The sequence below is a fragment of the Astatotilapia calliptera genome, chromosome 3 (assembly GCF_964374335.1).
Source record: "Astatotilapia calliptera chromosome 3, fAstCal68.1, whole genome shotgun sequence".
Taxonomy (NCBI): domain Eukaryota; kingdom Metazoa; phylum Chordata; class Actinopteri; order Cichliformes; family Cichlidae; genus Astatotilapia; species Astatotilapia calliptera.
Window position 1 is genome coordinate 30,994,211 of NC_137424.1, and position 25,912 is coordinate 31,020,122.

The following is a 25,912-nucleotide window of genomic DNA, read 5'->3' on the forward strand; positions in this document are numbered from 1 at the left end:
TATTTGATCCACTTTTTACACACATTTTAACTATAATTTTAGGGTCACTTTTACCATTTTACATGCCGGTGTGAGACTTTCAAAGGATAAAAGGCAAACAAACATTCTGACCGTGTGGAGTACGATGTCGACACATGTTAAAACGTGTTTGTTCTGCTCAAACGTAGCTCTTTGGTACATTCCATCACCCCATGAAATGTATTTGACATGAAACATTATAATCATAGACCTACAAAAACAGGGTTGTGCATACCTGAGAAAGATTTTTTTTAAAGTGAGGAGGAAAAAAAGTCATAAATTGAGGCATGAGGGTCAAAAAAAAAAAAAGGGCTAAAATATAGCTTAAAGAGAAAAGAGACTATAAAGACTCGGCAGTTCTCCTTACAACATTACATTCAGTTACATCAGTCACACCTTGTTTTTCCTTTCTAATTCAGCTATCGCCCACTCTGATCTGGAATAAAAAAGGGAGAAATGCACCAAACATGGAGCTTTTCTCCCGCTGACTTCAGAAGTGTAAGTAATGGATGAAAACTCTTGGGCGAACATGTACACGCACGCACACACACACACACTTTGTGTTCATCTCCACTGGACTTATTTTTCGTGACTAAAGCCCGGCCCTTGTCTTCAGCACCAGCTGATAAGTCTTGTTAAGGCCAGCTCGTTAGGAGAGGGCCATCTCCGTGGCAACAGCTTGGTGACATCATGTCCATTATGCAACGTCGTGTAAACTGGACGTTTTTTGTTTCGTTTTTTTCAGTAGTGAGAAATGAGTGTTTTTGGTTTAAAGAGTCAGTCGAGCAGCACGGCTTCATCGCCATAGGATGGTCAAACAGGAGCGTGTGCACAGCGTTCTTCAGTGTGTTTGTTAGCTAAACACACTTAATTCCATACGTCTTCCCTGCAGCGTGTCTGCGTCAGTAGAACTTGTCATCGATGCGGAAGTGTGGCCTGGTGACATCATCGGGGTTGAGGAAGACGGATATGGATTTCCCAGGGTTCTCTGTGACCAGCTGCTGGAGCCGCTGCGCCAGCTTGTCCTCTGAAGGTGAGATGATGCCGTTGGCCGAGTGATGCCCGGGGGAGTTGTGGCCGTTAGTGCTTGCTGTCAGCTCCTTCTTCAGCTGGCCCGCCTGCTGGGCTTGGTCCAGAGCCGCCCGCAGGTGCTCGCTGGGATCCGAGCGCACGTGGGCCAATTTCCTGGCGACAAGGAGTGCCTGGCCGTCTGTCAGATGCTCCAACATGTTGCATTGGGGCAGGAAGTAATTTGGACAGTTTTTACCCAGGATGCAATGAGCCAGATCATCCAGGAGTCCCAGGAGGAGGCGGCCGGGTGTGTCGGTGTCCGGGCAGGACAGGTAGGCAGCAGGAAGCCGGTCACAGGCCCAGAAGAGAAGGGTGCGCAGGTGGTAGAGGCTGAGGCCTGTTCGTGGACGGGCCAGGATACGAGATAGGACGGCCTTGGCTGCTTGGAACGCCTGGGCCATGGGGAAGGGGATGCACTTCTTCAGCTGAACCTGTAACAGAAGAAACAAAAGCCAATGAGTGACCAGTTAGTAGGAAAGAGTGCAGGGAGCTGCTGTTGATTTTTACTTCAATTCAATTCAATTCAATTCAATTTTATTTATATAGCGCCAAATCACAACAAAAGTCGCCTCAAGGCGCTTCATAGATACAGAGAAAAACCCAACAATCATATGACCCCCTATGAGCAAGCACTTTGGCGACAGTGGGAAGGAAAAACTCCCTTTTAACAGGAAGAAACCTCCGGCAGAACCAGGCTCAGGGAGGGGCGGCCATCTGCTGCGACCGGTTGGGGTGAGAGAAGGAAAACAGGATAAAGACATGCTGTGGAAGAGAGACAGAGGTTAATAACAGATATGATTCAATGCAGAGAGGTCTATTAATACATAGTGAGTGAGAAAGGTGACTGGAAAGGAAAAACTCAATGCATCATGGGAATCCCCCGGCAGCCTACATCTATTGCAGCATAACAAAGGGAGGATTCAGGGTCACCTGGTCCAGCCCTAACTATATGCTTTAGAAAAAAGGAAAGTTTTAAGCCTAATCTTAAAAGTAGAGATAGTGTCTGTCTCCCGAATCCAAACTGGAAGCTGGTTCCACAGAAGAGGGGCCTGAAAACTGAAGGCTCTCCCTCCCATTCTACTTTTAAATACTCTAGGAACAACAAGTAGGCCTGCAGAGCGAGAGCGGAGCGCTCTAATAGGGTGATATGGTACTACAAGGTCATTAAGATAAGATGGGGCCTGATTATTTAAGACCTAGACTTAGATTCCTCATTTATGTGCACTTGTTTCTCTCTAATTTATCGCCTCTACAGTCTAGTTTGGTCGTGCTAGCTTCTTTCAATAGTTTCTTTCTGGTACCAGATGTTCACATATGGCTGTGTGTGTTTTAGAGACGTGGTGAGAGATGGAGTAGAGCACACAGAGAACTAGCAGAAGGCAACACAGCCTTACTCGAGTTGATCTCAACGCGTCAGCTGGCAACAAAAGTTTCCCACAGAGTGTTTACTTCTCTGAAGCCACAGAGAGAGACGCTGACCTGTCCACACCGCAATAGAGCGACTTACATAGACAGACTTGCAGTGACTCTTTCTGTCAGATATTGTCACAGGCTGCTTTATGATTACATATAATGTAATATGCTGACTCTAAAAAGAGTCAGCATATTTTCACTTCTGAAACTTACTTTGAGGCATCAATTTTCTGTCTCCAAAACAAGTCAGGGTTAAGTAACACATCATCTTTGCCTCGCCTGTCGTCATGTGTGGAAGAGCTGCCTTAAAATCACCAGCACTGAATCAGCGAGCAGAAAGGATGCAAAATAATTCTCATTCTTCAAAAGTAAAAATACCTCTAAGTGCTAAAAATGCTACATTTTCTTTATCCTTGTGTTACACACAAAGATTATGAAGAGTATTATCAATAAGAGTATCAATAAAATGATACCCAATTTTGCAAATAAGAGTGAAATAAAAAGGGAGCATAAATGAAAAAGAACATTGGAAACAAAGAAAATTGTTACTACGGTAACAATCTCCCTCACCTCGCTGCGTGAGAACGCCAGTCTCCACTCCCTGTCGGGCCGACCACCCAGCGGGGAGCAGCAGGGCAGCAGATAGAAGCCAGATATGGCCTCCTCCTCTGTGATTTTACCATCCCAGAAGTGGTTGGCAGTCAGCCAGCCTTGGGCCACAGCGGGCCAGCCTCGAAACGACACCACCGGCAGAAGGTCGTACAGCACCCGGCTCGAGCCTGCCTGCAGGAAGGAGAGTGTGGAGGAATATTAAATGTCACACACTCGGTGCTGAATTACAAACAGGGCGCGAAAAAAAATGATTTTAACATTTGACTACAATCCTCTGCAATAATGATTTCACTCCACATAAACGTCCCATGAATAGGAGCAATTTTCTCACAGCTGCAAAGTTAAACAGCCCTGATGTTCTTTATCGACTGAGGCATAAAGAGGGCTTCAGTTTATCACCGAAAGAAGAGCCGAAGCTGTACCTGCAGGATAATAGTAGTGAGGGGTCCGTTTCTCTCCAGGCGGTCTGGGGTGGGGATGCCTCTTTGGGGGCTGCGCCTCAGCTCCTCTACAGCCTCGCTCACGACCCCCCAGAACCAGTCCGTCACCAGGGCGGGAGAGAAGTAGCATCCATCCAGAGACTGAGGGGAGCCCAGGGAGGGGATGGAGCCTTTACCTGAGCGGGGAAGGGATGGAGTGAGGCAGGATGAGTCACTGCTTCTATACATTTATCTCACAGCGTGCAGTCACAGAGCCCGAAGATCTCACATTCATCACTTCAGGTGCTTAGCCAGAACCCCACAAGACCTGGAAGACCGTTGTTATCGTTTTCTGTACTTCTTGTTCACTTTACTCGAGACGCTGCAGCCTGCTACAGTAATCTTGTGGGGCTGTTTATACACACTAAAAAAGTAGGACACTCAATACATCACATATTTACGGCGCCAAAGTTTCAGGGTCCCGACGGAAGCCAATTTCAGACAAATACTCCGGGCACGCTAATGGCCCGTTCCCACTGAACGCGTCATTTGTCACATAAAAATCGCGGGCAAATTAAAAACTACTGCAGCCGCTGAAACTGCTCCCGCAGGACGTGCATAAGTCGCAACATCATTGGGAGCAGGCCTCAAGGCTGTAAACTTCATTAAATAGATTTAATTGATCTTCCACTGTTTACGTGTTTCCCCTTTATTTCCTCTGTGCTATACAGTGTAAACTGTGACCTAAAGGATGAGAGAGGCTGAGACGTGAGTAAAAAAGGTGTTACACTCGTAAACGTCGCTCAGTTTATTTAAAATTGTATCACAACACCGTGCATCAAGTTATGAGAGACACGACTTCGATTCAGTCAGCTCACACACAGTCCTCCTCTCCGTCTAGGAAATTCTCCATCCCAGTTTCATCTCTGATTATCCTTTTTTTTTTTGCAACTCACCCATTTCCTCCTCCTCCTCCTCCTCCTCCTCCTCTTCCTCAGTGGGATGCCCATTCTCCTCCTGGCAGCAGATGCTCCAGCGGGACAGGATGCTGGAGTCACAGAGGCGAAGGCTGAGCCACGAGTGGCAGGGCGGGGAGTGTCTCATGTCCAGAGTGACTGGCTGGTTGCGGTCGTGAAGCTTAAGGGCGGGCACCAACAGGGTGAAGTCCAGGTCAAAGTCGGCCCCTTTGGCATAGTCCCCAAGATCCTCGGGGTTGAGGTCCAAGACGCCCTCACGGGCCCCGCCAGAGAGCAGCAGGTACTCGTTGGCCACCGGGAGGCGCTGGTCCACTTTCTGAACTAAGCCTAGAATTATTGAGCAAGAGGAAGAGAAGCTAATTAAATAGGTCCTGCTCTTCTTTTCCTTGTTCTCTGTCAGATTTCATTACACTTGTAGATGCTCACAGATGTGTGAGTTTGTCAAAGAGTCCTGCATGAGCACTGCACTAGACCCTAATGAACAATTCAGTTCTTACATGTAGGACTGAAAAATCTCAATCCCAGCCCCACATATGCTACACAAACATGAAGAATAAACAGACACAAACAAAGATCCTTTTACACATCTCCAGGTAACGAGCTAAAGAAAAAAGGATAAATGTTTTATAGTTTTGTTAGCTAAGTGCATATATAAGATGAAGGTGGGGTGATAAATATCAGTAATCAGATGATCATCTCATTATATCCTCATTGTATTTTAGTCCTGGCTGCATCAGGAGTGATAAAAAGAATTCCTCACTGTTATTTGGACAGTTTATACGAGAGAAACTCGAGCCCTCAAATCCCTTTATGGCTACTTAGCTGTGCTGTATATGTTACAGGCTCCAGGCCCCTGGGAGCTGCAGTGCTGGAGTCAACTAAATTATGTTTTGCCAGCTGTAAAGTGCAACTGAGAAAGCCTTGATCATACAGCCAAAACTGCACTGGTGTGAAGCTCCCTGCTAGCTACTATAGGTCAAAGGTAAAGCACAAATATTTCAAAAACACTTTGCAGGGAAGAGATTGTTAGAGGTTGAACCTGAGAGTGTTTATCCCCACAGGGCAGTAAAGCAGCTGGAGATAGCTGCAACGGGGGCATCAGACCAAGCCAGCAGGCCATGGGTGGGGGCGCAAAGCTCCTAATGTGATCCTCTCATCCTGTTACATGGGTACAAAACCTCAGTGGTATGTGATGTTTTCACGTAGAGCCATGTGTGCGCATGTGCGTGTACCTGTGTGCAAGGCAAATATCTAGATTACTCTACGCATTATCACAGGTATATGACCGGTGCTGGTACAAGCAGAGACCCAAAGACACAGGACAGATGTCATATCAGAAAAGTTGGACAGCTGCAGTTACAATATTAGCCAGTGACAGTCTGCTAAGTTTACCAGCTTTCCCTCTGAAAACTACAATATTATTGGACAATTATAGAATATAATTTATACACAAAGAGAAATTGTGCTTAATCCATAAAGTATTTCAAACTGATAAAGCAAAAACATCGACTCATTTTCCAATCAGCTTCATCCACAGACAGACAGAACAGGAGTCTAATGTGAGAATAGAATCAGCAACACTTTAACAACAATAGTGAAAGTAACTTAACAATGTAACTTTTGTACCATCTACACAATATTGTCACATAATAAAACTCCCCCAAAACAATTAAATGAAACTCCCACACACTGTCGCTAATACATTTATTAAAAAATTACAACACTTCTGTCCTTTTTACCTTCATCAGGTACCTGATTAGAATATAATGGCCTAAATTTATTACCAGGAAGCAAGACATTTTGTGGGAGTTTCACTTAATTGCCTTTTGGGGAATTTTTCTTCCAACGCACCTACAACATATTCTGAAATTTAAAAATATTTTCTATTGTGGATCTTGTATACTTAGCTTTTTGAGCAGCTACTTAAAACCTGGCTTTTCGACCACGTAACCGCACCAGGAATTTCCATCTACAGTTTGATCTTTCCATCATAACGAGTGAGTACTCCAGCGACGCTTGGTGGAGTAATTTGTTTACACACATCATGATCTGCTATTATATATGATGCATTTCTGCCTAAGTGTGTTATTTCCACCCTAAGCAGAAACAGTTTTCCTGCATATTTTATGAAGTGCAGCGCTTTGGTAGAGGTTGTTGAAATAGTGCCCTTTTTACCAAATTATTGGAGACTGCCACGCAGCTCTCAGTTTAAGACATGCCTGGGCTCGTCTAGTTGTTGTGTGGACAAGTGAATGCAAATGCATACATAAAAATGTATTATTATCACAGGCGCCATGATATGGTGGAGCCCTAGAGATAAGCCTACGGTGCCCCCGAGAGGTCAAATGGACTGGGGAAAAAAAACAGCAGCAATGAGAAAAAAAGCACAAAAAAAGCACATTAGAAGTTGAATAAAAGACTACAAAAATACTTACTACATTATCGTGTCCCCAGAAACACTTCCATTGTTTTAGCTTTTTTTGTGATTGTGTTTTACGCGACCTCCGTTGTGGTTTTTGCTTTAAAAAAAAAACAAAACTATCTGTTTGACGTCTCACGGCCACCGTATCAGCCAAACGATGAAGCTAATAATTCGCTAACACAAAGTGGTATAAAGAAAGCCTTTCTTAGGTCTTCCAGTGATGTAACCTGTTAAATTTAATGTGGTTTATCTGGCTGGTTTCCTAGTAAAAATTAAAGAATCGTGTCATATAAATAATAAATATAGAAACAGCAGGAACAGCTGATGAGAACCAATGCAGCAGCAGCATCACCACCACATGCTGTGTGCTACTTTACATGAAAAAGGCCAAAGAGTTAGATTAACTATAAAGTATTAACAAAACTGGCTGGAAACTGGAGGAAAAATGAACATGGGACTAGCGTGTGAGTCAAAGTCAAAACTGCTGATGAGGATCTCTCTGGTGATTTGCTTTGAGAAGTAGGAGGGGGAAAAAAGAAAGCACCACAGGGTGAGCTGTCGATGAGAAGAAGGAAAGCAGGAAGTACGTGACAGCTCGTCTTTAGATCTTCACATTTCTCAGCAGAATCGGCCCATCTAACTCTACGAGCTCCATTCGTTCTCCGACTAGACAAGTGCCGCTCACTCCTAAGACAGATGCTCCTGTTGGACTTTATGTAAAACACTCAAAGTCCTCTGCATCTCCAGCCGCCCTCAGCCTTCCTAAAGGTGATAGTGTTACTAGTTTTAAACAGGTAATTCAGTAATCTAGTCTGTTTATCAGCCATCTTGACAGAGGAGTTTTCCAGCACTTAACCTGTAACAGTGGATTTTCAGCAAACATCCTGCTAACAGAAACCTCATATTGTTGTAGCCAACTGATGATACCATACGGGGGTCAAGCATTGGTCCATCGTGCTCGCTACAGTGCAAAACACATCATCAACTGACATGCACCGATCAGGCGTAACATTAGTGAGAACTCTGAAACTTTGGGTCCTGCCATCCGTGTGGATGCTACTTTGACACACATCACGTACGTACATGGTTGAAGACCATGTAACCTTTTCATGGCAACGGTATTCAATGATGGCTGTGACCTCTTTTAATATGATAATGTGCTCTACCATAAAGTAAAAATGGTTTAAGAGTGCTTTAAGAAGCACAACAATTATTTTGAGGTGTTGATTTGGCCTCCAAATTCCCCAGATCTCAATCCAATTGAGCATGTGTGGGATGAGCTGGAAAAACCTGTCTGATCCAAAGAGGTCCCACCTCAAGACTTAGACAGGACTTAAAGGATCTGTTGCTAACATCTTGGTGTCAGGTAGGACAGCAAACCTTCAGGGGTCTAGTGGAGCCCATGCCTTAACGTAGGGGTGGGGGAACGTCCTCAAGGGTCGGTGTCCTGCAGGTTTTACATGTGTCCTTGATCCAATAGGGCTAATTTAAACGGCTAAATTACCTCCTCAACATGTCTTGAAGTTCTCCAGAGGTCTGAGGCCTAATCACTCGATTCAGGTGTATTGACCCAGGGTGATCTCTGAAACCTGCAGGGCATTGGCCCTTGAGTCCTGGAGTTCCCCCACCCTTGCCTTAACGGGTCGGGGATGTTTTGGCATCAAAAGAGGGGCTGACACAATATTAGCCAGGCAGTTATAACAGTGGGCACAGTGTGACCAACTGATTATCAGAACTTCAAACCTGAAAAGACAGAAAGAGACAGGGGGAAAGGGTAGAAATGGTAAATGGGCAGATCAAAGTGAAGAAGAAATAGAAAAGACAGTGTCAGAGACGCCAGCCAAAGGGCAAAAAGTTTGAAGCTCCAGCTCCTCTGATTTGTTTGGTTTTATCTGCCACTGATAAAATGGGTCAAATAGGCGAGGAGGAGGAAAAGAGTGATGAAAAAAAAAAAGAATAAAAAGCATCTTATCTCTCCAGCTTCGCTTAGAGACCAGAGCACAGAGGAGAAACTGCATCAATTAGTGAGGACTCTTCAGTCTCCACGCTGGATGTGGGGAGTTTGAGGTTGTTCCAAAGAACACAGTCGACTTTTTAATACCAAACTCTCAAATCGACAGTCGCACGCTGCTTCGCTGGGCATCTGCCAGTAAACATGCGGGCACACGTGACTCGCACAACACACTGTGATGTGTGAGTCTATAGGCGAGCACACACGGTTGAGAACAGAACTGAAATGGAGACAGTCTCGGCTGGTTTCACAGCGTCGGATTAACCCTAATCCTGTAAGAAATGTCTTTGAATGCAGATTTCTATTAAAGGAAAATTTTTCCGTTAAGAGCTATTTCTACTCTAGACTCAATTCTAGGTCTGTGAAATGACTATTTGATAGCAGTTAGCTTCCCCACATGTCCAACCTGTCTGACTGATGTTATTAGCATGTAACTGTCAACTTGCCCCCATCTAACTGAGCACTGATTGCAGACTGGCTCCCTCTTATGGTCATCTCATGCACCAAAGCCCCTTTTGAAGTGTGCTGTGAGTGGTTGCAGACAGGTCCCCATCTTAGAAGCAACCACTTCAACCTCAGTCTCCAACCACTGTTTTCCCCAGTGTTTCCATTAGCACACTTTTAGAGGGTTTTACATTTGACCAGTGTTACTACATACAATTATAGTATTTGCTTTTGTGAGCACTAAAGTTACATTTAAAAGAATACTTCAAAATAAGCCCAAAGGAGTGTCTGGAGGCATTTCAGGATGGCTGCCAAGTGGCAGCTTCTAGACAAGGGGTGGGGAACTCCAGGCCTCAAGGGCCGGTGTCCTGCATGTTTTAGATGCGTCCTTGATCCAACACAGCTGATTTATATGGCTAAATTACCTCCTCGACATGTCTTGAAGTTCTCCAGAGGCCTGGTAATTAACTAATCACCCAGGGTGATCTCTAAAACCTGCAGGACACCGGCCCTTGAGGCCTAGAGTTCCCCGCCCCTGTTCTAGAGGGACGTGGGCCCAAACGAAACTGAATGAAAGAAAATAAAACTAGCGTGAAAAAGCAGAGGTCCACTTTTGATCATGATAAAAGAGGCTTAGGTGAAACATGATTTAAACTTGGAGATTCAAATGCATTTACATACAGATGTGCTTACTTTAACAATACATTCAGCAGGGCAGGGTACCACTTTCAATCAGGTTCCTGCCTAAAAAGTAGAATAAATATCACGACTATTTCATTTTATTCTTTTTTAAACACACAAACTAATTTACTAGGATTTCAAAATCAATAGCCATTTATTTATACTACGACTCCATTCTGTCATTGTCATCTGTCTTTGTCAACAACTGAACACATCAGCACGTAATACGAGTGCAAATTGATCGAATTGCATCAGTGCACTGTGGACTTACATGCTAAACAGACCAATTAAAATATGAGATATCTTGATTTGAAATGAAGCAAAGTTCAAGCCAAAGTTTTCAAAGTGTACAGCGTTAGAGAGTGAAGACACATTCAGACACGTCTTTAAGAGAAATACTCTTCTCTGCATTACACAATGGTGCATTCAGGTGTCAGAACAAAGCTACAGTACAAAGAGACGCTGCTGAGAGAGCCTCCCTGAAGCAGAGCGCAGGCAACATGGGAACGACATCCTCTCTCATAGCAGAGCGCAAATACTCTGCCACACACCTCTGCAGATTCATACACCCACCCATAGCTCTGCAAATCTCTCTGGAAAATGTGATTCCTCTAAATAAACCGAGGATTCCTACATGAACCTGACTGCACTAACAACTGAGATGTAGGTAATGCTAATAATACCATCCTCACACATTTATTTTTAACGCTTATTTATCTGCAAGAACATTTCATTTGTGACATTCCTCATTTAAGGACTTCCTGTTTCCAGCACTATTGTACACGTGGATACAGCCCTAAGGAACGCTGACACTTAAACCATTACTGATTGCTAGTACGTTAAACCATGACATAAACATGTAATTACACCATTAGCTTTTTTAATCACTGTATTCACATCAAACCAGCCAATTTCAACTGTGAATGCTTCTGGGAGATTAACTAATGAGGTACATCCAAGTTCTTATTTCAGGCCATCTTTGTGCAGTAGTGGGAGGGGATGTCATTTGTCTCAGAAAGTGATGTTTTTTTTCTGAGAATCCACCTCTGCGTGACCTCTCTGTTATTCCAGACAATAAAATTCTAATACTGCTGCAGAGCGCGCCATGAAAATCATTTTAAAAGCAGCCACATCCCGCAAGGAGCAATTCAGTCCGTTACAAATGACTCCTGACTAATATAGTCTCAACCTGGATGTTATCTGTGCTTTTCAACTGCTGCTTCTCGCAGCCTCACCTCGCACGCTAATAGCCGGATTAATCCGAGACAACCCCGCCGCTGAAAGGTGAGCCATTCTGACGCCGCGCTGTTTATGAATTCATATCGAGTCAGGAGATTAGCTCCAAAATAGGGCTTTCAGAAGGAGAGGAATTGAGAAGTTCCAATTTAATCTGATTGGAGGGGATGTCTCACATCACTGAGCCAGGTGTTTAGTGTGTGTGTGTGTGTGTGTGTGTGTGTGTGTGTGTGTGTGTGTGTGTGTGTGTTTAGTGTGTGTGTGTGTGTGTGTGTGTGTGTGTGTGTGAGAGAGAGAGAGAGAGAGAGAGAGAGAGACATAAAATGTGATTAATAGGAGCAAGAAACAGGGCTGAGAGTGACGGCAGACATGGTGTGTCTGAAACCACCTGCAGAGAGAGGGGATGCAAGAAGCTGTCAGTGTGTTCCAGCTCCACATTGCTGCTTTGATGCCAGTTACTTTGTGATATGATGTCCCACTAAATGACAGGCAATTATCGCCGAGGGGGAAAAAGCCAGGCTGCAGTTTTACTTTTACATTTTAGAGAAGCAGTGAGGCTCATTTGTTTGAGAAGCCACATAAAGATGATGTATTTCAATAAAACGGGCCAAAAGAGGTGGCTCAATTCTCCTCGGTCATCAATTCAGTGTCACAAAGGAGCCCTGTGTAACATCCAGAGAGCCATTGTTACTAATTAATGATACCCACGGCAGTTAAGCGAACTGTAATCAGCATTCAGCACCTCACAGATCAGGGCTGAGCTCTATGCAGAAGACAGTGCGCTATCATGTATCAGATATAGGGTTCTAGCTAAATTACAGCTAACTGGCTAACTGCCCGCATGTTGATTATTGCTGTTTTAGACAAGTCAGTCGTTACACGAGTGACTGTTAAATAAAAAATGAATTTGTTAGCAGCAACTACCATTGAGATAATGTTACCTACTTGTACGTTAGGTACCCTGAACAAGTCTGGCAGTGGTTAGTTTATAAAATGAGCCAATAAAATAACTAAAATAATCAGCTAAGTTACCAAATCAGTTCTGAGAGTCTGGATGAATTTGCCAATCCATGTGTGTTAGCCGCAGACAGCTTAAACAATGGAATGGAGAATATTATAACCCATAACAGGTGTAAACTTCCATGCTATGATTTTTGTTGTGGGGCATTATTTAACATTGTATGCCAGCAGGTGGAAGTGTGCCGCTTTACGCAACCTTTTTGTAGCTTCTTCACTGCGCCGAGTATAGCTGCACTGAACATGAAGCCAGCTACAACCTCTCTCCTGTTTACACGGCAGCTTTTATAATATTAACAGCAATGGGAGGTAGGTTAGCATTAGCTAAGTCTTGTAGCTTTTCTCCATGATTTGGTTTCTTTGAACAGAGAAAAATCCAAATGAACACCAAGTGAACCAAAATGCATCACTACAAACCACAGACATGTCTGAGGTGGGAGCAATAAATGTAAATATAGGAAGAAGAACATGGAGAACATGCAGACTTTACATTAATTTCTCAGCTAGCTGCTAGCCTGTACAGACATTTACACATCTATAGTGTCTTGTCGGATTCTAATACAGTGGTCCCTTGCCATAAGGGCGTTCACCTTGCGCAGCTTTGCTGTTTTGCAGCTTTTTTTGCGCAATTTTGCATGCTTTTGGTTGGCTGTAGACCAATTTCCAACAATCTCCTCCGTCCCGTCTCCTGTACAGTACAGATTGCATTCAGCTTGTCAAATTTACATAAATCTTCGATCACTAGCAGTCTGACTCTGAAGTGCTGTACTGTATGTTTGTAAGTTTTCTCTCCAACAAACACAACAACGTCGACGAAATGTTTTGCGCTGTCAAAGGCACCTGCAGTAGCACCCAAAAGGCAGAGGAAGATGCTAACCATCACACAAAAAGTTGGACTTCTGGACGTGCTAAAGGAAGGTAGAAGTTACTGTATTTTTCGGATTATAAGGTGCATTAAGCAAAAAAAAAAAAACAGTCAGGTAAGTCAAACTTTACTCAACTCATCTCTTCTTGCTTCCTCTACTTCCGTACCCTTGATTCATTAATGTTGAATTCTCTGGCAGCTGCTCTATTCCCATGTTCTGGACCTAAAACACGGTTTGATCTTTGGTTTTATTCTATACTGGACTTATTTTTCTATGAAGGTTTGAACTTATTTGAGTGTTTAAAAAAGAGAGAAAAGTGTGAAAATGTTGATGCCTGCCTGAGAAAAGTGTATAACGTGTGTAGTGAGGGGTTTTATAGCCTTAAAACACTTATAACTGTAAAAAATAAAGCTGGCTACTTCGTGGATTTCACCAATCGCGGGTTATTTTTAGAACTCCCGCGATAAACGAGGGACGACTGTAATACGTGTACGTGGCTCCGGGATGCTCCTTAGCTCAAACTTCCAACGTACACCTGGTATGGATTGAGGTCGGATTACGTTCACAAATTGCACAATTTACATCACAATGTGCTCAGGTGCTGGATATAAACAGTGCACACAGAGCATGTTTACCTATGCTAATAATAATAATAACCCAATCCAACTACATTTGCATCCTATATTCAGAAATGTAAGCAGTCAGGGAGCAAAAGAGCTCCATAAACTGACACATCCAATAACTGCACACCTCGGCATCAGTGACAAACTCTAGAGCCTATTAACACGCAAAACAAACCCAGCACAAGCTCCACTGCCTCCTTGGATTATATTCAACATCAGTCCCACAATAATATATTCAGGTCTTTTTCCCCCCAGGTCTCCTTCGGTCCTCGCTCGGGTTTTGAGCAGTTACACATGAACGAGTTCAGTGTATCAGTTAATGTCACACTTGCTGAATTTTATATGAAGGCTCAGTCACTCCGTCCATCGCGACGCTCTGTGTTTGGAAATGTTCAAATGTCTTCTTTTGAAGTATAGACGGGAGCTCGTTTGAGACACTTAATGAAGGCAGAAATTAAATTAGTCAAATTAGGAGAAAATATGAATGGTGAGGGTTTAATTGTTTGTAATGAAGAGGTGATTTTCTCGTGAAAAACTTTGGAGAGCCTGCGAGTGAGCTGTGAATCCAGCGCCTCACGTAGCTGCACCCTCCTCCTTTGACTGTTATCGGTTGACAGCTACTGCCCAAATTATTCCCTTTTCTTACCCTCGGGAATACTTCCGAGTGTGATTATGAAGGAGCAAAAATGAGAGTGTCAACCACAGTTATTAAAATGAGCAGATACTGTCACCCAGTGTCAGAATATTTCTTATTTAACATGATAAATACAACAAGTTCAATTACAATGAATGACGTCTGTGGCTATGTTCAGTCACAGGATGCAGACGGTTGCAACAATTTAGTGTTTCGCAGTCATTTTCACTGACACGCCAGCTTTCTGATCGTTTAGATTTGAAGCTACAAGGTGCCAAAAAAAGGTGTCAACAATGACTATCGCTTATGGCAGGCAAGATGCTGTTCATCTGTGCTGCCTGGCACTGGTGAGCCTGAGCTGACGGAAAGTGAACAGAAACCAAGCCTAACTAATCCAGCACAAATATTTCATTCATCTTTTCTGTCTGCAGCGCCGTGATTCTTGCGTACCTGCCAAGAACGAATGAAGATGGGCTCTTAAATACAAAATGGCATTAACTGAGAATTGATGAGAGAGAGGAGACCACGTGGAGCCACCAGCCCAAGCCAGCGATAAAAACTACAGCTGGACCCAGAGCATCTGAGGCAGAGAAGTCACAGCACCCAGCTGCGAATCAGTCACGCAGAAGCCCACCAGCGTTCACGGGCGAGAGCGGGAGACCGGCCAGACACGGCTTGGACCACAGCGAGCTGCTTTCCCACAGGGATGCCGCTGCTGTTTTGACGGTTCAAATTAAACCAAAAGGGATTTTTTTCCTCCCGCCCCTCACAAAAATGAAATATGCGTCGCAACATGTGAGTGTGTATGAAACTGCTGCAAAGGTTGAGGGGACAAATTCAGTGCTGGATAAATGCACTATATTAAAGCGTTGAAGGAGAATAACATGTTCTGCTCTGACTGGCTTCTCAGTGTTTGGATACTGCTGCTGCCCAACTGTGGAAAATAAGCTATACAAGCTAAGAAAATATGCAAGTCTCTGCATTTTGTGCACAATCCTTGCATAATTAAATGGCTTTGCCAATTTGCTATGTGCTCTTCACAAATAGCAAAGATTATGTTTGATTCATTTCATTCCTGTGTTACTACAGCTTCACTAGCTGAATGCACGAGGCCATGTTTGGATATTAAAGAGCAAGGCTGCTTCAAGCTGCTTTAAGATCTTCATACAAATGTAATGAATGACAGTGTTCGAGCACCGTTTTCAAACTTACATTACATATTATTGAATAATAATAAAAAAAGATTAGTCAACTGATGGAAAATTAATCCATTTATTTTATTTTCTAAACAAGCAACAACCTCCAGGGCTAAAAAAGAAAACAGCAGTCAGCCAAAACTTAAGTTCCTCTAGTGGCCACATGAGGTTGGATCCAAAACAGTCAGCCCCCGTGAACTTAACATGTTTACATCTTTGGTGTAGAAGGATGATTTCCCTCGTTAGAGGAACCGCTCGTCAAATCGTCCACATGCATCGTTAAGGGTGCAATAAATAATATTTTACGGTATAGTCAGGACTATCACAATCATACTCTGAGTAATGTGAGTACATCTGTCTTTGCAGTGCACCAATTAAAATTATGGATGAATCTTGCTAATCACATTTGCTAGCATTAGCTGCTAACTTTAACCTCTCGTCTAAATATGGTAACTTCCTGCTCCTGAAAACCAGCACGGCCACACCTAAAAGACTAACTCTGAGGCCAAAAACACAAACTGGGAGACGTCACAGGGGCCACATCCATCTTTCATTTACAGTCCATGTTTTCCAGCTGAAACACTGAAAATGTCACTCGTTCCAGCTTCTCAAATATGAACAGACGGTTCAGTTAATAATTAATGGAATATATTTGAGTTTTTGGACTGTTGGCACAACAAAACAAGTTATATAAATGTGCCTTCAAGAGCTTTGGGATATTACAATAGACAATCACCAAAACACCTAAAAATAAAATAGGGGCAAATATATTTATAGACTGTATGTTTCAGTGCTAAAGGCCAGCGCCTGCAACATTCACAGAACCACGATAACTTCATGAAATGAGATTATAGTGATATCGCTGGTAAAAATCACTCAGATGTTCACAAATAAGTTCACAGCTCACTCATCCTTCTTCTGACTTGGACAAAAGCAACTAAGGTGCTGATGGCACTTCTCAGTCTAACCACCCCCACTTATCACTCAAATGGGCACACAGTCAAGAGGTCTAAGTGTGAAAAATAGCAGCAAAGCAGCTGACATAGGCGAGAACGGAGGTCACTGTAACTAAGGAAAGGCGGAGATCTGATGTATACTCAGAATTTACTGCTACGTTTTTAGAACTGATACCGAATCCAGTTATGACCAAGAGAATGACATGCATAACTGCAACAAACCACAATGACTGAGTCAATAAACATACATTTTAACATATGCTTCTATCCAGAATAATTTGTACAGATGCTGCTTCACACATTTCCACCAAACAAACAGCTCATGCCAGCACCAAACACCAACCCAGGTGCTACAAAAACTCCTCTGTCCAAATCTGAAAAATGCCGAATATCCCTCCCAGTGATCGACTCACCACTAATGTCAAGTACGAGGAAGAAAAGTTCTCATTTGACTTTTGTTTTTTAATATATACAGTTTGTTAAAACTGTTTTTTCTTCAAACATTCATACACAGTGTAATTCTTCAACATTTCAACCTACAACTGAGAACTTTTCGGATAAAAATGTCAGAATCTGGGCCGATGCTGAAGAACACTCGTGACTTTTTTAACTTGGATCAAAAGTAATTCCCTCTCCCCGACATCAGGAGGGGGAAGATGAACTCTGAACTAAACTCGCTAACAAACTTTAAGATCTGTGATGCTGGGTTAAGGGTACGTCTGGGCCCACACCGGATCGTCTGCTCCGCCGGCAGCGTGGATCTATTTCTGCCCTCATCACACTTTTGTTTTTCAAAAGACATCCACAGTAGCCCCCCCGCCACTGTAGCCTGAAGGCAAAACCACAGTGTTTACTCAGATGCTGGGTAAATAAGGGCCTCTTCTTGAATCTGTCACGCTGTGAGGGGAAATCGCTGGGTACACCGGGTGCGTGCGCGTGCATAAGAGTTTAATCTCTTTTCTCCTTCCTTTTCTCTGACAGTGTGCAAATCCCAGCAGGGATCCCTTTGCAGCTCAAACTTTAGAAAAGGCTGGCAAAAAAAAGCTGAAGCGAAGCCACTAGTGTACGGCATCGACACGCCAGCACCTTTGCAGCCCCTCCAACAGCAGGCCGGCATGCTTTAACAAGGCCCCTCCATCAAGATATTTGCTTTTCGCTGCTGCTTCTCCTCCTCCGCAGCGCCTCGAGAGGCACAGAAGCTGCTAACGTGGCTACCGCCGCATACTTAACTTTATATTCCTAGAACGCAAACTGTCTTCCTCAGTGGAAAGTGCCAAACTTTTTCTGTTTTTTTCCTTTCCCCTTTCCATACGCAGTTGGAGCTGTCACAGCAGGTGGTGAGGCACAGGCTATGAAAATGCTAGCAAACCATTGGTGATTATGCAGGCAAAAGATGCCTCAAAAACCAAGAAAAAAATAAGAGCGTTAGAGAGAGAGCTTCTCAACCAAGATAGAGCAAAGAGGAAAGCAGAGGGCTTTGCAACACAGTCATGAAAAATGAGAAGTGAGCAAAAGAAAAGGCTAGAAAGAAAAAAATAACAACTTTTACACAGAAACAGGAATATCTGCTGCACTTGGTGACACAATGATACGATAAAAAAAAAAAAGCCAAGTTCCATCTTGATTTGTGTGATTTCTCCCCGGGGGAAGCAGCCCGTTTGATGAAGCTATTTCAGCTTAGAGGAGGAGAAGCCTTGAAACTTAGAGAAGCTGTCTGTCAAGCAATGCTACAGTACTGATTTGACAGGAATAGCAATTCTGGGTGATCCAGGCATCTCTGTGCACTGACAAGAGGATCTACAGCAATGTAAAACTTGGTAATAAAAATACACACGGGAGAAAGAAGTGTGTATATATTAAAAAAAACGACCTGAAACTTTCTGGCCAAACACGCCTCATTTCAAGAAAGAGGGGCTGGCTGACAGGAGACAGCAGGGAGGGAGGAGAGTGCCACCTATTGGACAAACAAACACACTCCGCTTGTTACTAATAAACACAATCTGAGCATCAAGTCTTAACAAAGCCAGCCCGCCATGTGTGCGATCAAACTACGCACTAAATATTTTTAAATCCAATTAACTCTAATCACTAATTAATTAATTAATAAGACCAACGATAATTCTTACTCGAGCGTTTCCAGAAAAACTAAGCAGATACAATCATCTCAGTTAACACTGTGTCGTTGGTCACACGCAAGAAAGAATTCAAAGAGGTCACTTTGATTTGTGACTCTCTGGATAACTGACTTTGTAGCGTCACACTGATGCCATACTACATTCTGTTATGGTCTCCTGTGCGATGTCAGCTTCATGTACAGTATTTGGAATACATGTAGAATTACACGTGTGCCCTTGCAGGGCTACTGCAACACACAGCAGCACCGAACACTTTGTGTGTGAGCTGGAGAGTGAAGCATTATGGTTTCCTGATCAGTTTGGACTTTATGCAAACTTCTGAGTAAGTCTGAGCACTGGATTTGTTTTGTAAAGAAGAAAGTGGATTAATAAACCTCGCATTGTTTTCTACAAGAGGACTTTGGGGTGAGTTATCTGGATTAAGTAAGGAACATGTGCCGGCTCCCAGCTTACCCTGTGCAATTCTAAGTGTGGCTTCTACACCTATTGTTACTCTTGACTAGGGCTGCACGATATTAGGAAAACCTGTGATGTGCGATAACTGTGATCAATACTGCGATAATGATATGACTTGCGATAAAATAAATAGCAAAAAAAACAAAAAAAAACAAATACATAATTTCCGTTTTACTGCACAGTTTTATTTAATGAAAGCTGCTGTATTAGCAGTGTAACAACAAAGTGCACTTTAACATTGAAACATTGCCCACATAAGAAAATTCTGAAAGACATCCTTCCCGGTCTCTAGAATTAGTTTTAAATAAACATAACTTAGATTATACTGCAAATTATCTCAGTGCAGTTGTTCATCATTTTACCACTCACCAAGCAGTTATGATGTAAGTCAAAACTGGAGAGGAAACTTCACTGTAGTGCTTGCGTAGTTTTCAGCTTGGCTCAGTTCAAACGTGACGGTCCTGCGGCATGTTTCGTACATTTGTGGAATGGCGACATGGGAAAAGTAGTTTCGTGAGGGGATGCGGTATCTCTGGTCCACTTTATGTATCAGACTGGTGAAGCCCTCTCTGCTAACTGTATTTATAGGCATCATGTCTTTGTCAAAAAATGTGTGATGGCCTCTGTTATTTCTTTGTACCGCTTCGACGTTTTCTCATAAGTTGTTCCACTTGAAAAACTCTGATACAGAGACGGCTGTTGGACTGCTGCGCTCTTTGTCTTAACATTAGCAACCTTTGTTTGGCTAGCCCTGTCTTTCTGGAACTCTTCAAACAGTTCTCTGTGGTTGTATTTGAAGATGATGGTGGAGATTAGTCGTGTTTCCTCTGGTGGTTGCCACGAGTGTTCGGCAAGTTTTGCAGAGCACCTGTGTTTGGAGAACGTCGTCTTTATCAAATCCAAAGTACCTCCAAATAAGTGAGGTACTATTTTTTTTTTTAGGCACGAGTTCAGTAGCGTTCTCGTCACACGTCTCGCTCTCAGCCTTTACAACTCTGACTCGTTGCTGCAGCGTTGTTCGCTCCCCACCTGCGTAGGAGGCGGGCCTCTAATCCATTTGATTGGTTAATGCCTTGAAGGGCTCTATTCGACTGGTCAAATGTGTAAAGGGGTTTCTTTGATTGGTAAATTCTTTAAAGCACGTGTGTAAACATTTTAAGGTACCCAATTATCGCAGTTTACGTCGTCTTTTGCGATGGGCCCATCACGCAGGCTGATATTGCGATGACAATAAGTTTTCGATTTATTGTGCAGACCTACTCTTGACTGTTTACACATAATAAAACAACCTGACAGGTTGAGGAGAACTATGATAGCATGTGGAGTCTGCACATTGTCCCTGTGCCTGTGTGGGTTTGGGTACTCGGGCTTCCTCCCACAGTCCAAAGACGTGCTTGTTAGGTTTACTGGTGATTCTAAATCAGCCATCAATGAGGCAGATGTTTGAATGTTTGAACTGCAGAGCATAAAGCAGTTTATAAACACGTGGTTAAAATGTGATTTAGAGTCTAAAGAGCTTTGACCGGTCAGTAGGATGGGAAAAATGCTACATGAATGCGACTGCGTGACATTATCTGTCTCCTTGTGATAAAGGCTAACTCATTCACAAGTGAACATGAACGAGGTCGACCCTGATTCGCTGCGTTCTAGCTCATCCACAGTGCTTTGCTTTCATTACATGCTGAGAGAGAGAGAGAGAGAGAGAGAAACTCTCTGCCGTGTCTCTCGTTTTCACTTCCATGTCAAGAAACAAACATCGACATAGCGAATGTTTGTGCTAAGTGCTACGACCAGCACGTGTTTACAAATGCTGGATCTGGGTCTGTGAGATCGGCTCTGCCGCCGCCAACTTGCTGTTCTGACCAGCTTCTATAGAGAAAACCAAACTTTAGTGCTCGTTTTCAATCTTCAGATGAAAACTAAGCAACAAGAAATACCTTTACACACGTGAGAGGCTGCTTTATTGTTTAAAAAAGATTTGATTTTATTCCCGCAGTCTTAAACACACCGCAACAGATTTCTGGGGAATGTACTTTTCTTGATTTTAATTTCAGACTTCTTAATGACCCACTGGAGCTTCAGTGCATACGGAAGGATTAAATTAAACATACTGTACCTGGTCTATGCTGTTCATTATTTTCCTGCATGCTGGCTCCCAACATGAGCCACGAAACGAAAGAGAATCCTCTCACACTTAAATGGGAACTCTTTTTGCCTCAATTATATTTCACTACGAACAAAAACTGTCAAAAAGAAATGACCTCGCTGTACTAAAGTCTGACGAGTAGTTCGACACAAATCCAAACCGCTTTTCACTCGTCACTTTTTCATTGTACTTGAAGAGCCTTGTGATGCACTAAATCTACAGGGACAGGCAAATCAGCACATGCACAGCAGGATGAAGCTGATGACTCTAATCATTATTTCACATTAAGCATGCCAGCACAGATCACTGCATGTTAAGCCAGCACAGCATGGTGTGATTGTGCTGGGCAGAGTCCAGGTGACGACAGCAGGGCGTTGCTAAAAAAGACTCCTCATTGCTCACATAGGTCGCACAGCCCTGGGTAAATAAATGCATGCATGCTTGCTTGACCATAAAGGTGCATTTAACAAAAACAGTGGGCATTACATGAAAAGACGTGCACTGTAAGCAGGCTTCGTGAGAGTGGTGTGCCGACCGAGGTGAGGCTGAAACCTTAGAAGAAAGCGTATTTGCCCCCTTCCTGCCACATTTGGCAGCAAGAACTGCAATTAAGCATTTGTGATAACTGGCAGCGAATCAGTCAGTGCGTTCTTGAACTACTTTTGGTAGGTCAGCCACTCCTGGGAAAGGTGCCCCACTGTTCCAAGTTTTCTCCTTTTGTGGATAATTAACGGCTACTAATGAACAAGAAGCGGAGCTGGAGCCCAACACAGGATGTGAGACTCACTGAAGATACACCTAATGACACTGCTCTGTTATTTGTTTTTAAATAGAGTTACTCGGCAAAGATGATCGCTACAGAAATAGAAATCATACACACGCATACATTTGCATGCACATACAATATAAATCTGTGGGAAACCTTTTCCACCCAGTCCCAATTGATTGCAGCTACAGGAAATGAATGATTACCATCCAAAAAGTTATGCTGTTAGAAATATGTGGTGCACATAAATGGTCTTTAAGAAACCAGTTTGAACTGATTAGAGCTTTGTGACATGTTATGTTTTCCTACTGGAAGGAGCCATTAGAACATGGGTGCAGATGGACATGGTCAGGAACAATACTCAGGTAGGATGAGATTGTACCAGCTGTGCACTAGATTAATGCTAAAGGAGGCCAAACTCAAGCAGGTCATCTTGATAGTGTCTTAAGTCAAAATGCATTGACTTGCTGCCGTGCTATTGGCTAATTAGATATGTGCATTTGTGTCATATCTCTGCAAGGTTCCTGTAACAGTCACTACAGGAAGGGAATCGGAAAGGAAGTGTGTATTAGAAATGAACCTCTCTACCTAGCATGTTGAAGATGAAGTCCTTGGCAGTGTGGACCTCTAAGGCGGTCTGGTCTCCAAACTCCCCCTGCTCCAGCAGTACCAGTTCAGATACCTGTGCCGACAGCTGCTCCAGGGTTGCCCCTGAGCGGAAGTCCACCTCAGAAAGTTTCTTGGCGGGTGCTGGGGAGCGTGGAGTCACCGCGCTCATCAGGGACTCCATCTCTACAACCCTGTTAAATGAGGACAGAGAAAGTGAAACTGTTGTCATTATTTTTAACCTCTGTGCTCAAATGTTGGAAAACCACAATAACCCTACTGTGATGACTAAAGCAGTGGAAACAGCTCCCCTGAGGGACGAATTATACACTCACAGTGCCAGTAATAACTATTTGTTTTAAACTTTACCATTTAGCACACTAGAACAAACCACAGGGCTATCTGTTTACAGGATGTGCCTGACACCAGAGCCTGTGCTCAGACAGTTTTAGTGTTGCAGTCATGTTTTCACCCATATAATATCCGCCTTGTTTTCACCAGCCTTGTGTGAATCATGAGACTCTGAGAGGCACTTTCACAGAGAAACATATGACATTAATGAACAACCGCCAATGCATCATAACAGCTGAAAAGGTGACACTGATGTTTTGACCAAAACTGCTAAAAGTGGAAATTCCAGCCTTTTTTTAATCATATGAGCACCAATAATTCTTTTTTACCAACACCTATCATGTTTCAATCCAGCTTCATTCACTTTAAATGTCATGAAATTACTTTAATACAATTAACAACAAGCTCTTTCGGCAAGTTGGTAAACTTAGCATTCAAGGTTTCAGTGACCATTACATTTAGCTATTTACATAGCTATTATTTTTTAGCATTTTCAGCCATTGACACGGTTGCAAGAATTTTTGCTAGAGACAAGATTTAGGAAAATCAGAGCCGGTGTTACATTATGAACACGCAACCTTTTGAAAGCAGTAGACTCGCAGTCTTGTAGCCATCCAAAGTTGCAATAAACATGACCAACCAAAGCCTCATGAAGAAAGATACAATAACACATTTACTAAAAGCACTAAAACTAACGATATCACCTCTACATATTTTTTTCGTATCTTTCGTAGGTTCCCAAAATCATTTCAGTTAGTTTTAACAAAAGTCTAGTTTTTGTTTTTATTTTCTTTAACTAAAACGTGTTTTTCACGTTAGTTTTGGTTAAATATGATAACCCTGACCTCTTGGAGACACTGTAGAAACACCCCCAGAGTACAAGTGTTCACTTCCTTAAAGGAGAGTCAATGTATCTACAGCAAGTAAAACTCAAAAACATACATACCGTTTAATAAAACCTGAGCTATTACTTTTTTAATGACATTACAGACTTGTAATTTGGTTGTAAACACGACCATGAGCAAAGGAATGAGTCTGTGAAGTTAAATGTACTACATGGTGCCTCAGGTGGCCGGACTAATTGCGGGACAGGAGTTTTTAAAGGGTTTAGCGTATTTGGGAATGCATTACGTCAATGATGTGCTGTTAAAAATACTGCTGTCCTTTAATAGGCTTGAATAATTGCATTAAATAACGTGCTCTGAAAGTAAGAAGCCTAAAAGTTGTAATGTAAACAAAGCTCAGTCAAGCGGAATGATATCTTGGCCCTTGCCCCACCAAACTGGGTCAATTAGCGAGCCAGCCCCCCCACTTCTAGCTGCAAAGCTAATAGCCGAGAAAATTAGCTACACTGCTGTCTAAAAGTCAACGCAGGCTTCTTAAGCGATTCTTTAAAGGCAGCAAATAACGCTGTTCTGCTTAGAAGAGATTGCAATCAGTGTGTACTATCGTATTAGCTCAGGGTCTGACTCGCAGTGATAATGTCGGTGCGGTGCCTCGCCCAGAGTCGGCTAATTTCTTTTATTAGCCAATATTAGCTCATCAAATTAGCATGCTAGCTAACGTGACAGATGGGGACAGTGAATCCAAGCGCAGCGTCATACACACACACACATCCACACTGAAATGTATACACACACACATAACCCATACAGATGCATGCACCCACATGCACACACACTCAGCGAGAGTGGGTGTCGTTAGCTTACGAGTCGCGGTTCACAGTGAAATGATTAGCTGTCAGGCTAAAGCTGCCAAATATCCCAAACGGACACACACCCGTTACACGCTGACGCGAGGGACTCTTCGCTATCTTCTATCTTTAATGTTATTGTGATGCCTTCGCTTCAATCCGCTTTCCTCAGCTGTCATTTCCAACAGGTCCTGGGCACCACCTTTCCCCTGGCAACACCGTCCAGGAAATCATGGTCCTACTCAGAGGATCCAGGGATTAGCGGTGTATGTGGAGAGCACGCCCCGCGTTACAACACTACAAACGGATTTGTGAGGTCAGGTTTATGATTAAAAAATGTGCCTCGCAAAGAAGATAAAGGCAAGAGCTGAAGGTTTGATAGGAGGATTGCACAGCTGGTGTTTTGGAAGGCTCCAAGTCCATCAGAGCAGTGGTGCACAGTGATCCAGCTATCTGCTGGATGCTGGAAAGAAATAAGAAATATTCATCCTGTATGATAAAAATGTCACCTTTAATTTTGAGGTAGGTTATGTAAACTGGATCCTCATGGCATTAGCAATGTCACTCATTGGCTGATTTAAAGATGATGGGGATCAGACACAAATATACTGGATATTATTAATATATTCCCTGTATTTATCTGTTGTATCATATCCATTTTTGTGCTGGTTAAATGCTCCAAAAACAGTGTGATGAAAACCTGAAAGACATCTAGGGTTGTGGTGGAGATTGAGCCAATCCCTGCTGTCAAAGAGTCAGCAGCAGTTACACTCAGGACAGCGCTAACACAGAGAGACAACCATTCAAACACCTATGGCCAATTTGGAGTCACCAGTTAACCTAACATGCATGCTATTAGGCTGTGGGAGGAAGCTGTGGTTGGATGCATTTTCTGCCTCTTCTATAGTTCCAGTTTGCATGGGCAGCACTCTAAGCAAAAACACCCAGACCCCCCTTCTTCCAGCAATTGACTCTTTCACAGAAATGCAGAGCTGAGAGACATAATCTCCCGTGTGTCCTAGACTCTGCCGACCAATCGGACACCCTCAACGCACCTCGTCTCTGAGGAGTCATCCTAGTCGGTTACCCAAACCTCCACAGCAGACTATATTTAGTGCAGCGGCTCTACTCCGAGCCCACCCGTTATCTCTAAACATGACCCC

The 25,912-nt window shown here is 43.2% G+C and overlaps 1 protein-coding gene across 1 annotated transcript; it reads right to left on the reverse strand.

Moving 5' to 3' along the window:
• Window positions 1-675: 675 nt before the first annotated feature.
• tmem102 (transmembrane protein 102) lies at window positions 676-24,991 on the reverse strand. The gene is made up of 6 exons (XM_026161603.2): window positions 24,836-24,991; window positions 22,688-22,899; window positions 4,490-4,837; window positions 3,537-3,730; window positions 3,073-3,285; window positions 676-1,520 (listed from the first exon to the last, which is right to left on the reverse strand). The coding sequence occupies exons 2-6, from the start codon at window positions 22,887-22,889 to the stop codon at window positions 921-923; spliced, it is 1,557 nt and encodes a 518-aa protein (XP_026017388.2). The 5' UTR covers window positions 22,890-22,899; window positions 24,836-24,991; the 3' UTR covers window positions 676-920.
• Window positions 24,992-25,912: the final 921 nt, after the last annotated feature.

Coding starts and splice junctions, on each gene's coding strand:
- tmem102 (XM_026161603.2), bottom strand. CDS start 22,889: ATGGAGTCCCTGATGAGCGCGGTGACTCCACGCTCCCCAGCACCCGCC. Junction 4,838..22,687: donor CTTCATCTTCAACATGCTAG/GTAGAGAGGTTC, acceptor CAATAATTCTAG/GCTTAGTTCAGAAAGTGGAC. Junction 3,731..4,489: donor GGAGGAGGAGGAGGAAATGG/GTGAGTTGCAAA, acceptor TTCCCCGCTCAG/GTAAAGGCTCCATCCCCTCC.